Consider the following 14700-nt stretch of genomic DNA (forward strand, 5'->3'; position numbering starts at 1 on the left):
AAATAAAGCTTATACCAGTAATACAGTCACAAAAAAAATATCTTTAAATTAATGATGAAGTCATGAGATGTTCAAAGAAAACCTAAATATATCCATTCAGTCTTTCAATAAAGAACAAGAAATACACTACAGTTTCTTCAAGAAAATGACATTATATTTGATGGGGCATAAATCACAGGACTGAAAGAAAGGGGGAATCATACAAAGGTTGTATTGTATGGGAAGAAATTCTAGGTAAGAAGAAAAGCACCAAACCTCATGCGATTCTTTACAAAAATCCTCCTACTGACACACTCTTATCAGGGAACAATAGATTTGTACTTCACTGCTAAAGTGAAGAGTCCTAGACTCTAGGAGGTTGAACACAATGGAAACATTTAAACACAGCATTCTACAGAGTTTCTCTGTTATAATTTAAATGCCTATCTCCTTCTCTATTTATGTTTATCTTTAATAACATTTTACATCAATTTTTAGACTAAAACACTCAAAAGATTTAGATAACATGAATGTATAAAAAAATTCAAGCTTATGTGTTTCTAATAACTTATTATACAATATTCATAAAGCATAGAAGTAGGCATCAAATTCTAAGAGTGGTCACTTTCTTGTAAGCAACTGGTATGCTATGAATCCACAGCAGCTCTGATAGAATCTTAGTAGGTGTTACACAGTCCTACCCACTCTGCCTAGAATTTGATCCATGAAAGCATATGGCTTCATGTGTCATTCAGAGAAACTCTCCAGGGTGAATGCAGACAGAGAATTCTGGGTGGTAGGAGAGGGAGGGGGACAAGATGTGACATTGATATTCTTTTCTAGCAAGAGTGAGAGGAGCTGGATCTTACATCCATAAACTCCAAAAGCCCTCCTCTACATGCCTCAGTGTCCCTCTGAGATCAGAGAAAAGCCAGAACAATAAAACTGCATCAAATACACCAAGCATCTGGATCTAACGCTCTCTGCATCCCACCAACCCTCACAGTTTCCAGCTAAAGAACTCAATAAACTACAAACTCTGTTTCAGTCATCTATTACATATAAAAATTCCCTAAATGTAAAAGACAAAGGAAAAGATTCAAGTTGAATTTTCATTTAGTCATCCTCCCGGAAACTCACAATGCCTCCTGGAATCTTCCATCCAAAAGGCAAAGATAATTTAGTCCTTGAGATTTGCTTCAAACTCAATATTGAGAAATATTTTGAATTACACTATTTTTGAAACTTTGACAAAGTCATGAGTACCTATGAAGAACTGGTTAACGTAGAAGATCAAGAGAAAACTCTACCTAGTAACTACAATCTTTCTGCTATTGCCCAGGTTGAATATTTATTCAACATATGCTTTGACACAAAGTTTTAGTGAAGGAAAACTATATTGCTTAATATTTAATGTGTTGTCTACATATGTCACATGAAAGACTTATTTTTGAAATTTTGTATTTACCCGAGTTTGAGTAGAACATATATTTTTCTGAAAAAAGCACTTATGCCAACTTTTAGTTATATGGCTTATTATTTCAAATGATTTTAAACATACATCAATACACATGAGTATAAATAATGTGGCCTCAAACAGAGATATCACAAATTCCACTCACCTACTGATCTGAGAGTCTAAATTGAAAGAGAGAGAGAGAGAAGAGAAGGAGGAGGAAGAGGAGGAAGAGGAAGAAGGACAAAGAGGAGGAGGAGTTGAGGAGGAGGAGGAGGAAGAGGAGGAGGAAAAGAAGAAGGAAGGAAGGAGGGAAGTGAGGGAGGGAGAGAGGGAGGGAGAAAGGGAGGAAGGAAGGAAGGAAGGAAGGAAGGAAGGAAGGAAGGGAGGGAGGGAGGGAGGGAGGGAGAAAGGGAGGAAGGAAGGAAGGAAGGAAGGAAGGAAGGAAGGAAGGGAGGGAGGGAGGGAGGAAGGAAGGAAGGAAGGAAGGAAGGAAGGAAGGAAGTGAGGGAGGGAGAGAGGGAGGGAGAAAGGGAGGAAGGAAGGAAGGAAGGAAGGAAGGAAGGAAGGAAGGAAGGGAGGGAGGGAGGGAGGAAGTGAGGGAGGGAGAGAGGGAGGGAGAAAGGGAGGAAGGAAGGAAGGAAGGAAGGAAGGAAGGAAGGAAGGAAGTGAGGGAGGGAGAGAGGGAGGGAGAAAGGGAGGAAGGAAGGAAGGAAGGAAGGAAGGAAGGAAGGAAGGAAGGAAGGAAGGAAGGAAGGGAGGGAGGGAGGGAGGGAGGGAGGGAGGGAGGGAGGGAGGGAGGGAGGGAGGAAGGAAGAAAGGAAGAAAGGAAGGAAGGAAGGAAGGAAGGAAGTCTATTCCAGAAAACAGGTATCAGCATCTCCATTTCTATTAGTTAACTCAATAGTCTCTTTCACGGCAGGTTTTACACGTGAACCTAACCAGAGGAAGCGAAGCATACTCACAGATTATACAGCATGTCAGCCATGTTGCTGCGGTAGAACAGAGCATTTCTGTAGGCGCTTTCAGCTTCAGAGATTTTACTCTGACTCTTCAGAACGTTTCCAAGGTTACCCCATGCTGGCAAGAAGAAAAAGTATTCAAGCTGAGTGTCAGTCCAATTACATATGACATAATATCCGTCTACCAGGCGACACCGTGGGGAGAAAAAAAAGCCTTCATAAAACATTTTATGGGGAAAATTTATTTCCTTTATATTCTAACATTTCATCAAGCCAAGAGATTAAATACATACAAAGTCTAAAATAATTAAAGCAACCCTTATGGCTCAAAGCTGATGCATACATACAGTTTATCGCAATGCCAAGAACAATGTTATCTTAAGGTCTCCTACAAAGATGACATGTTCTTTCAAGTTTCCGTAGGGGTCTTCGAAGTCTGAATTTATTGTATACATACTGGACTAGAAGCAGTCAGAAATCATCTTAAAATAAACCAAGATCTCATCCAACTATGGAAGAACTGATAAAGGCCATAGAACACTTGAAGATGAAAAACACAAGAAAAGAAAACAAGATCAAAGCTAGGAAGAACCCGAGTATGTGCCAGTTCATATGAGTAGAACATTATGCTTCTGAATGCCATTAATTCATACAAGGTCTGTTAAAAAATGTGGAGTAGTAACTCTGAAAGTAAATGTCCTGATCAGCAGGAAGGTGGGAACGAGAAGGCTTATACACTTATACACTGAGATATATCAACTCAACTTGGGTGATTAGTGATGATATTAGAAGAACCAAAGTATCTAAAGTATCCATTTTTATGCATGAAAAAAATATAAACATGGGGAATCTCTCACTGTTCAGATCCCCTGTGTTTCTATAACTTAACACACTTTAGTCAACCTTAGTTACTTAATATAATGTGCCTTGTATCCTTTTATTATCTACAAAGAAAACTGATCTGCCATATTATGCATGCTTCCTTGGTAAAAAGAAGACACTGAACTCATAATTATCTTCCAACAAATAGCACCACATGTCTGGCTTCATGCTTGACATGTCCCATCTCATAAATTCTCTTAACACAGACCTCGTGTGCGCAGTTCTTTTGTAGATGTGGAAGCACTGAGATGTGCCAGGTTAATATTGAAGCAGAAATTCTGATCCAAACCTGATTAACCTAAGCCTGCCCCATCCTCTAATTAACATTCTCATACTAGGTTCACCTTTAGCTACAAAACAACAGCCATCTACCGTGAACTGCTCCACAGCATGTGAGTTCACAGACAATTTTAGCATCCAATTTAAAAAATGAAACACTAAAAATGTTATTAAGTAAACTAAGCATTTGACAATAGGAACTAAGAACAGAAAAACAGGAAGCCATATTAATATTTAATAGGCAATACCATTACTATCTTTTTTACTTAAAGTCCTTCATCCTCAAATTAATAAAGTATGGCTCTGTGGAACTTCTAGTACTCAGTATTGTTTTCAAGCCACTTTACTTAATTCCTGTCAAAGTTCTTCTTTGATCAAGAATTAGTAAAACAGGTTTACATTGAATTTACTCTTCAGAATACATGCAAATATTAATTTACACAATGAAAAAGCAACCATGCTCACCTGCAAACAAAGAGATGCTAAAGAAAACTGAAGCCAGGACATACTGAAAGTAAACAGTTTAAGGCATATTCCCATAGAAATAAATGGACTTTTTGTTAAGGTTTATGTCTTAATTAAGTCATAGATAACAAGTGTCCCTCTGGACAATAGCAGACATATCCAGATTTATATCAAGAATATATGTTTACACATTTGGTTGTGTGTTCATTTACTCAGTGATGAATGTAATCAGATACTGGCTAATTCTCTCTTTTGCCAACAACATTATGAAGGCATGGAAAACAATTTTTCCCGGTAATAGTTAATACAGATGGTCAGTCTGATTACATTGAAACATGCCCAGGATGCTATAACCATTTCTGATTATGTCTATCAAGGTTTTCAGAGATAAGGAGATGAGGGCTCTGAAATAAGAAAATATTTAAAATACAAATAGACTGTAGGGAGAAGGTCAAAGTGTAGAGGGAGGGACCTGGCTTGACAACTAAGTTCTTCAGAAAGAGTCAGTGGAGTATTGTTAGATGCTGGTCCCTTCCTCTGTCTCTCTCTGTTTCCTTTCCAACATAAGGTGGCCTCGTTAGTTCTGCTACATGTTCCCCTCAAGACATTCTGCCCTGCCTCAGGCTGGAAGTATGCTTCAACCATGCTTGAATGGAAACCTCTGATCCTGGAAGTCAAACATTAAACTTCAGAATCATCCCAGTGCTTGTAGCAACAAAGAAAACCAAATATGTCAAATGCTTACTTACCCACGAAAGGTGGTAAGAGGCAGGAGGAGAATGCATAAGGAAAACAGGGCTTAAACAGTAGAGGAATACAAACAAACGTGCAGGGCCAACAAGAAGGTTCAGTGGCTAAAGGTGCTTGCTCCCAAGTCTGATGACCTGAGTTCGATCCCTGAAAACCACATGGTTAGATGAGAGAATGGACATCTGCAAGTTGGTCTCTGACTTCCACATGTCCATCGGCGGCATGCATGTGACCCTAACACTGATCACTAGCACACATTTAGGTAGACACACAAACAAATATATGCAATATATTCTATTTTATATGGTGGTAAGTACCACAAATAATTACAAAATGAATAAAGTTATGTCACTCTAATATAAAAATAGGGAAATCAGAGCTCTCCCTCGGAAGTACAGTATTAAGGAGTCATGTCCTGGAAAGCTTAGAGATGCCAGTGAGGAAAACGGAATGATAAATGAAGTTGATATTTTCCAACTACAAATAGTCCAGTCAAGTGAATGGATGCAAAGACAACAAGATCAAGTCACAGACATGAACAGGATTCCATATACAGGGTCATGAAGCTATGGCATGCAATTTGAAGTATATTTCATTCAAATTGTCAGGACTGGATTTCAGAGAGGCAATTTTGCTACAGAATATATATATATATATATATATATATATATATATATATATATATATATATATATAAATATATAAATATATAATATATATATATATAAAGATATATAAATATATATATATATAAAGACGAACACTGTTGACCTCTGCCAGGCAAACTCTAATAGAAACAGAACAAAAGCGAGACAGGCCTACAGAGGTGGGTCATTCACTAGTAGACTTGCCCACAATGCAGGAAGCCCTAGGTTGTATCCTTAGCACCACATAAATCAGGCATCTGTCATCCCAGTAGGGAAGAGGTGGAAGCAGGGGAAACCGAAGCTGTTGTCATTGAAGCAGGGTTGTCATCAGCTATAAAGTGAGTTCAGGGCCAGTGAGATGCCATCTCAAAACAAAACAGAAAGAAATAAGAGAGAACTCAGACAATAGCTTCAGAAACCCAATGACAAAACATGGAGGGTCTGCATCAAGACAAGAGCAGAACAGAGGGTTATTTCAAAGGGAGGAGAGAAGTTGGAAGTTGCAGATGGTCGTCTAGGTAACTGGGTCAAAGCTGCAGTGTGCTGATAGTTCCTGCTTTTTGTTGAATGGAAATCTCACAATGTACACCATTAAGCCATTGCCTACTGTTTCTGTGACAAGGAACGGAGGAAACTACCGGCTTCATTCACACACTATAAAACGGTTTTAACCACGTCACATACTCAAGAAAGAAGGAATGAAAGGAAGTAAGGAAAGAACACAGGACATACAGAACATCTCTGACCTCCAGGAGTAGGACAGTGGGTCATACCAGATATAGCCCCATAGAATCCCAGTCTCAGATTGTTAGAGACTGTGCTGCAAACAAAGCAAAACCACCCCAGAGATTTGACTAAACAAACAAACAAACAAAACCCAAAGACCACTGTAAGATCCACAAAAAGCCAAACAACTCCCTTCCTTACTAAACGGAAGACTTGAAGAAAAATTAAAATGATCCCAATATTCAATCTCAGGGGAAATCTTTTCCCTTCTAGTACCTTCCATTCCAGCTTCTGAAGTAAAAGATCCTCTCATTGCACAGAGCCCGAGACATCCCAGATCCAACCTATCACAATGTTCTCTCCAAGGGTAAGGATACACAGGACCAACTTTGCTTCAGCTGTACTTGCGTTTGGCTGAACTAACAGCATAGAGGATACCATGGTGTTCAATGACAAACAATGTCAATGACAAACAATTTCCTCTCAAAATCCTTTCTCACTAGATCTCCGTTCCCCTCTGTCGGTCAAAGCACACAGGTGGAGAGATACCAAAATTAAGAGTAGAACTGTCAGAGAAATGTTGGCTGTGAAAACTGCTCTCAGTGTTCCTACCCCTTTAAATAAAAATGTGAGTAACTTTTTTTCCCGCAGATGTTAGCAACAGATGATAGTAAATAAATTTAAAAGCTACTTACAGAAATATGGTTACCTCAGAGAACATGAGCTTAAAAAATTGGTGGACTACGTAATGATTATATGATAAATTTCATTTTTCAAGTTTCAGTGATAAAGCTAAGAGTGAAAGAAAATCATACTTGAATTGAACAAACCTCTTAAATTTCAGCTGAAGTATATAAATACACATATTACAGTTAAAAGGAAAATTTATTACGATGAAGCATTAAAGTTATACTTTACATGCCTACTGATTTATTCCAGTATGAGAAAGGAGAACTAATCACTGCAGCAAATTCTGCTTTTTCAACTACTTGAGAAATTGGACCATATTGAACAAGTCACCTTTATTAGTAAAATTGACAATTCTCTATAAATTAATCAAGAATTCTATGGAATTCCAATCAGTATTTTAACATCATTCACTAACTAACTTTTAATATTTATCCTAACAATAATATATGAGAAAGTTGAAACTAGATTGTGCTATCAGATTTTCTAAACACAAAGATTAATACGAAGAAATTTGAAAAGTTACATTTTTAAAGAGCCAAGCATGGTGACAGAAGTGGCTCAGCGTAGCACTTGTGAGGTAGAGACAAGAGGATCAGAGGTCCATGGTTATTCAACACTGAATTTAATGCCAGTCTGGACTATATAACACCCTGCATCAAAAAACTAAGTCAATAAATAGCATTTTAGAAAGTAAAATTAGCAGAAGAATATGAATACTATCTATGGAGTAAAATAGGACCACCCCTCCTCAAAACTTCTACAAATACAATTCAAAAGGCACTGGAGAAGGAGGGTCAAGAAGAGGATGAGAAGGGAGAGGAAGAGGATATGAAACCTCAATTGATGATGATGTATTTATTAAAGGATAATACAAAGTAAAAAAAAACATATATAATGCAATAGAAGGATATACCTCAGCTATTTATAGAGGAAGTTCTTAGAAATTAGCTAGTCTCCTACAAGACAGCAAAGGAAAGTTATCAAGTTGAAAAGGGGGAAAGACATTTATAAATATGAACAAGTCAAAAGAATACTGACATTCAGGCATGTCCAACCTTTTGCTAGTGAGAACGGACACTGTCATCTTACAAAGTCCATGCTGGACATCCATGCAATGGAGTTAGAAAAAGCAAAGTCATGCACTCAAAAGTTCACACCTTAAAGTGATTTGGGGTTGAGTTGCATTCAAAGATTATCTTGAGACCCACATGATTGGATATTTTTTAGGTTAAAATACTGAAAATGGAACATACTTACTATGTGTCACAAATGTTTACTGTTTAAAGCATTGTCTATGGTGTTCTCCCACTTAAGATGTGAACATTCCTCCCATGTGATAGAATTTAATGAATACTGTTTAATTACTCTAGAGCATACCCAAGGATTAGGACATCTTGGCTATATTAAGGGAAGGCTACTAGGTGCTTATATATAATGCTGAAAAAAACTTGAGGAAAAAAAAAAAACAGATCTGTGTGTGAAGTTACTCTCAAATTGAATAGAAAGTTAAAATTCAGGAAATGAAGGACTCCTTCTTACACCTCAAAGACCCTTCAGAGGATATCCAACTATAGCCAACATTGTATCCACTAAGGAGAAAGTTGAACTTAATTCACAATGAAAGCTCCTCTGTACTCAGCCCACAATCTGTCAGGCGTCATTTTATGTTCCTGGAAAGAACATAATAGTTGAAGAACAATTAGTAGTCTATGGAGAAAATCAAATGTGAGGTCCTTCTTGAAACCATGAGTCAGCTGCAGGAATAAACACCTCCAAACATTCGGAAGTCTGCATTCAGATCTTCAAGTATTTTTAAAATCTCCAGAGTAAAATCAAGCTGAACCGACTGAAATCTTATATCTCAGTGTTTCACAAAACCAACCCAAGTAGAATAGCTTCTATTAAAACTAGTCACTATATATTAAAATTTGAAAAACTTCTATATATTGATTAAGCATGAAAATTATCATGGATTTTCATTCCACCAAAAACAATAGACAGAGCCAAAATTATTAAGGGCTGTTACTCTGAGCTAAAGTTTATTTTTACCTTATGAGTTTAAACTATAAATTTAAATCCTACCTAAAAATCTAACAGATCAGAATTTCCAAAAATTCAAACATTTAAGTATGATAAAAGAAAAAAATCTTAAAGCTTGTTTCTCTGATTTTGAATTAGTTGTGCAGAATCAAAAAGCTATTTTTTTTCAAGAAAGGTTTGAAATTGACATTTTCCCAGTATTTTTCTGCACACCTGCCCCAATGCAAAAGAATAAGGAATGTACTTGTCCCTAAATATATTGGTAAAAACTGCTTCTATTCAGATGAAACCCCATTCTCAGGCAAAATTTTGTATGCATCTGATCTTTCTTTAGAATAATAACAACATGCACTTTCCTGAGGGGACACAGTAAAGCTTTAGGAAGCTCATAGATCGGTCTGTCCTATCTGGTTCCAAAAGCCCTTTATATTTTAACCACTATAGAATGCTTACAGGTCAGACATGGTCTGCAAACACTGTTACCCAGATTGTACCATAAATAGAGATCAATGCCAAATATAACAGCTACTTACATTAAACTTTCTAATTTCAACTACAATGGAAATCAGAGGAAAAGCCAACGAGAAGGGAAACGGAGCTAGGAAACTATGAAAACATCAAGGTGGAGGATAACGTGAACTGTAGTTTTGTAGTTTTTGTTCCTGCTTTCAGAAGAAACAATGAAAGAAGTCAACATTTGTAGAGTGATCTTTTTATTAATCATCTAGTCATTGCTTCATAGATTCTGGGGACAAAAGAAATCTTTTCATCCCACGAGAATTTATTTTCCTAAAACTGATTATGCCTTGGTTAACTGCAAGTGACAGCCTAATAATGATGAGTGGCAGGTAGTGTCCATATCAAGTATGAAATGAATGAGAAACATGTGGTTAAATATGATTCATTGAAGCCAGAGTACATAATCCATATATTTGGAAACAACTATACATTTTGTCTACAGTAATTTTATTATGTAAAAAGCAGCTTTACCCTTGCTACTCTATATTTGTATAGATTAAATAGAACTCAAAGAAATGTATGATTATTTGAAACAATAATAAAATGGTAAGATAATTTTAGTTTTTCAGGATTCAATAGCATTTTTCCTGACAACGTCAATTCTGCAATACTCCAATATCCACATATATATTTGGCTATTCACATATACCATCCCTTGTTTTAGTATTCATGTATCACCCAAGACCCTCAGGATTTTATAGTTACATCAGCAAATTATACAATATTTCAAACAATGAGCCATTCTTTTATCCCTAACAAAGAGAACTGGCCAATACTTTTCCTGGTACTTGAAACTTGGTTTTACCTGCACTTGCTCTCATCCATCAATTTCCCATTTGCATGGAATGTTTCAATGATGTGTCTTTCAATTTTTTTCTGCCTAATCACTAATTATAATGTGGCTGATGAATTGTTTCTCATTAATCAGCAACAAGTAAGTGAGATAAAAAGAATGGACAATACATTTGCATTTTTAATATAGTGACTGGACATGGAGAATTTTGGGAGGAGCCAAGCATTTAATCTTTCCTCCAACAAAATAAGTAAACCCTTATTGTCAATAATACTGTCAAAAATGTAATAAAACACTTGGTGAGTATATATTAGAATGACAAGTACGGAACCTCTTTATATCACACTGAATTGGTTCCCTAAGGGCTTGAACAGCTGTAACAACTTCTCCTACAGTATCCAAGAATGACAATGCTACAATGACAACAGGGAGAATTTGGGCTTCTGTAATTTTCCTTTGAAATAACAGAATACCAAGAACACAGGAAAGTTTCAATACATCACGGTGACTGAGAATGAGATAAGTACAGAATACATGCGCTTGTATAAAATAAGTAACATATTATTGCATGTATAATGAAAATATTAGCATATTATACTGCTTTAAATTCTCAATATTTACATGAATATGTGGTTAACACTATCATTCAGTATTATCAATAAGAAAGAACACAATTCAAACCATTAATGAAAAAATATAAAAAAGAAATAAATCAAAAGCATAGACAGTATTTGCAATATTGGTAATTACCAAAGCTTATCTATTTTAGACCACATGTTCTTTGCTGGTGGTTCACTGAAACTCCTTTTTAGAAACTGACAGTTGTGTCCAGAGGATGTAACTTGGTCAATAAGGTAAACCTCTGAAGCAGCTATTTCTCTCTTCTTTAACAATGCTAGATGAAAACTTTTCCTAACTAATGCCAGCAAAGAAGGCACTCACAGTCTACAGTGGTTATTATTATTGACATTAGTTATATTATTTATGATAACCAAATGAATTATAAGAGTGGCAACAAATTTGTCTAGAAAGTAGAACCTGTATAATTCATTCTACTGTCAAAAGAAGTGTCTGTCTGTCTGTCTCTTTCTCTCTAGTATATAACTCTGTGGGTGTGGATGTGTATGTATTTATGTATTCTTATGTGCATGCATATTTGACTATGTCTGATCAATGCCTGTTTATTTAATAAATCTGTACATGATTTCCTAATTAATAAATTTTATTCTTTAAGAAATACTTAATATAGTATTTACTAAAATGATTTTTTATTTTTAAGTATATAGTATATGTTTATATGCTAGATTCTCTTGGATGATGGTCTTATTTTGAAAATTACAATTGAATTTACATGTATAAATAAATAAATTCCTTACCCATTATCATATGTATAAAAATAAAAGCAAGAATCACATATTTCCTTCTGCCATCTTCTCATAGAATCACACCAAAATATTTCTCTTCATCTAGCCTTTTTAAATAACTGTATGATTTGAGAATTTCTTATTTTCGCATCATTGTTTTGAACTTGTGGAATTTTCTTTAAAACACACAGTCAAAAGGGGTTGCCATATATGTAAAAGGTTAAAATTGTTATTTCCTAAAGCAGAATGGATTTGTCCTGTTGAAAATGTGTTTTGTGTGTCACATTATCTATAAGCTTATAGGAAAAAAGGAACATATTTATCTGCCCATGCATTATACAAGTTGAATATTTAAAATTTGATTTTGCACATGATGATGGCTCATATTGATCATCAGGATTTAGATTCAGCTTAGAAACAAACCTCTGGGTGTGTCAGTGGACAAGTTTCTACACTGAGCTAACCAAGGTGGAGACACCTGTCTTAGATGTAGTCTGTACCATTTTATAGAATTGGTTTGTGGACTGAATAACAAATAAAAAACATGAGCATCAGTATTTACCTCTCTCTCCATCCAGACTTTGGTACAATGTGGCCAAGTGCCTCAAGCCTTCCACACAGCAAAGGATGGATGACTTTATCCTCACACTAAGAGGAAAACCCAACCCTTAGTTTCTTTAGCTGATTTTCTCGGATATATTATCTCAGCAAGGAGGAAAAAAATAACTAATAAACACATGACAGAATCCATAACATATCCATTTATTAACCTTCTTTTCTTTTTCTTGAAAATTAAATAATCCAAAATCACTACTATCATTTAAACACACACACACATACACACACATATACTCACACACATACATACACACACGCACACACACACACATACACACACGCATATACACATACGCACACACACATACACACACATACACATACACACACACATACACATACACACACACACACACACACATACATACACACATACATACACACATACATACACACATACACACATACACACATGCACACACATACACACCCACACCCACACATACACACATACACATGCACACACACACATACACATACACACACATATACACATACACACACAAGCACACATACACACCTCACAATTTTCAAATCTAATTTGTAACCTAGATGACTCCTTAATAGATTATCTAGTTTAACATCCAAAGAATATCTTTTGTGCAGAATCCTTGAAAATGAAATGGGATCACAGGGCTCCCAATGGAGAAGCTAGAGAAAGTACCCAAGGAGCTAAAGGGATCTGCAACCCTATAGTTGGAACAACATGATGAACTAACCAGTACCCCGGAGCTCTTGTCTCTAGCTGCATATGTATCAAAAGATGGCCTAGTCGGCCATCACTGGAAAGAGAGGCCCATTGGACTTGCAAACTTTATATGCCCCAATACAGGGGAATGCCAGGGCCAAAAGAATGGGAATGGGTGGGTAGGGAAGTGGGGGGGGTATGGGGGACTTTTGGGATAGCATTGGAAATGTAATTGATGAAAATACGTAATAAAAAAATAAATAAAGAAAAAAAGAAAATGAAATGGCAACCAACAGATTGGGAAAAGATCTTTACAAACCCTACATCTGATTGAGAGCTAATATCCAAGATATATAAAGAATTCAAGAAAGTAGACTCCAGAGAACCAAATAACCCTATTAAAAATGGAGTACAGAGCTAAACAAATAATTCTCAACCAAGAAATATCAAATGGCCGAGAACCACCTAAATAAATGTTCAACATCCTTAGTCATCAGGGAAATGCAAATCAAAATGATCCTGAGATTCCACCTCACACCATTCAGAATGGCTAAGATCAAAAACTCAGGTGATAGCAGATGCTGGAGAGGATGTGGAGAAAGAGGAACACTCCTCCATTGCTGGTGGGATTGCAAGCTGGTACAACCACTTGGAAATCAGTCTGGAGATTCTTCAGAAAATTGGACATAGTACTAACTGAGGATCCAGCTATACCACTGTTGGGCATATACCCAAAAGATGCCCCAACATATAACACATGCTCATAGAAGCCTCATTTATAATGGCCAGCAGCTGGAAACAACCCAGATATCCCTCAACATAGGAATGGATACCAAAAATGTGGAACGTTTACACAGTGGAATATTACTCAGCTATTAACAACAGTAACTTCATGAAATTCACAGGCAAATAGATGGACCTAGAAAATATTATCTTGAGTGAGTAACCCAATCACAAAGAAAACACATGATAAGTACTCAATGATAAGTGGATACTAGCCCAAAAGCTAGGAACACCCATGATACAACTCACAGACGATATGAAGCTCAAGAAGAAGGAAGACCAAAGTGTGGATGCTTCAGTCATTCTTAGAAGGGGGAACAAAATACTCACAGGAGGTAGAGGGAAGAAGGGACTTGGGAGGAAGAGAGGAGGGGGAAGGAAAAAAAAACGGGGGCAGGATCAGGTATAGGAAGAGACAGGGATGATATACATAGGGTCAGGAAATTGAACAGAAGTGTGTGGCAATGGGGGATGGGGAACTGGGGATAGCCACCAGAAAGTCCCAGATGCCAGGAAATCAACATGGATGACATTAGCCGAAATTTTCAACAAAGGGGCTGGAGAACCTGTAGAGACCATATCCAGAGGTTAGGCAAGGCCCCGGGGATGGAACCACCCACTCATCTCCAAATTTTTATTCCAAAATTGCTTCTGTCTAAAGGAAATATGGGGACAAAGTGTGGAACAGAAAGGCCATCCAGAGACTGCCCCAACTGGGGATCTATCCCTTATACAGACACCAAATCTAGACACTATTGTTGATGCCAAGAAGTGCTTGCTGATGGGAGCCTGATATAGAAGTCTCCTTAGAGGCTCTGCCAGAGCCTGACAAATACAGTTGGGGATGCTTGCAGCCAGCCATTGGATTGAACACAGGGTCCCCAATAGAGGAGTTAGGGAAAGGACTGAATGAGCTAAAGGGGTTTGCAACCCCATAGGAAGAACAACATTATCAACCAAACAGATCCCCCTCCCCCGACCCCCGTCACCAGAGCTCCCAGGGATTAAACCATCAACCGAAGAGTATACACGGTGGGACACATGGCTTCAGCTACATAT

The 14700-nt window shown here is 37.0% G+C and overlaps 1 protein-coding gene across 2 annotated transcripts in view; it reads right to left on the reverse strand.

The window, feature by feature from the left end:
- Tmtc2 (transmembrane O-mannosyltransferase targeting cadherins 2) overlaps positions 1-14700 on the reverse strand; it is a 388535-nt gene that overhangs the window by 165246 nt on the left and 208589 nt on the right. For both annotated transcript variants that reach the window (XR_015048464.1, XM_021174328.2), the window contains exon 4: positions 2401-2515. Coding sequence is in view for 1 of the 2 variants with exons in the window: in XM_021174328.2 (XP_021029987.1) it covers positions 2401-2515 (115 nt within the window). In the remaining variant the exon portion in view is untranslated. The remainder of the gene's footprint in view (positions 1-2400; positions 2516-14700) is intronic.

Source organism: Mus caroli, unplaced genomic scaffold (genome assembly GCF_978045245.1).
Source record: "Mus caroli unplaced genomic scaffold, Mus_caroli_1 scaffold_9, whole genome shotgun sequence".
Lineage (NCBI taxonomy): Eukaryota > Metazoa > Chordata > Mammalia > Rodentia > Muridae > Mus > Mus caroli.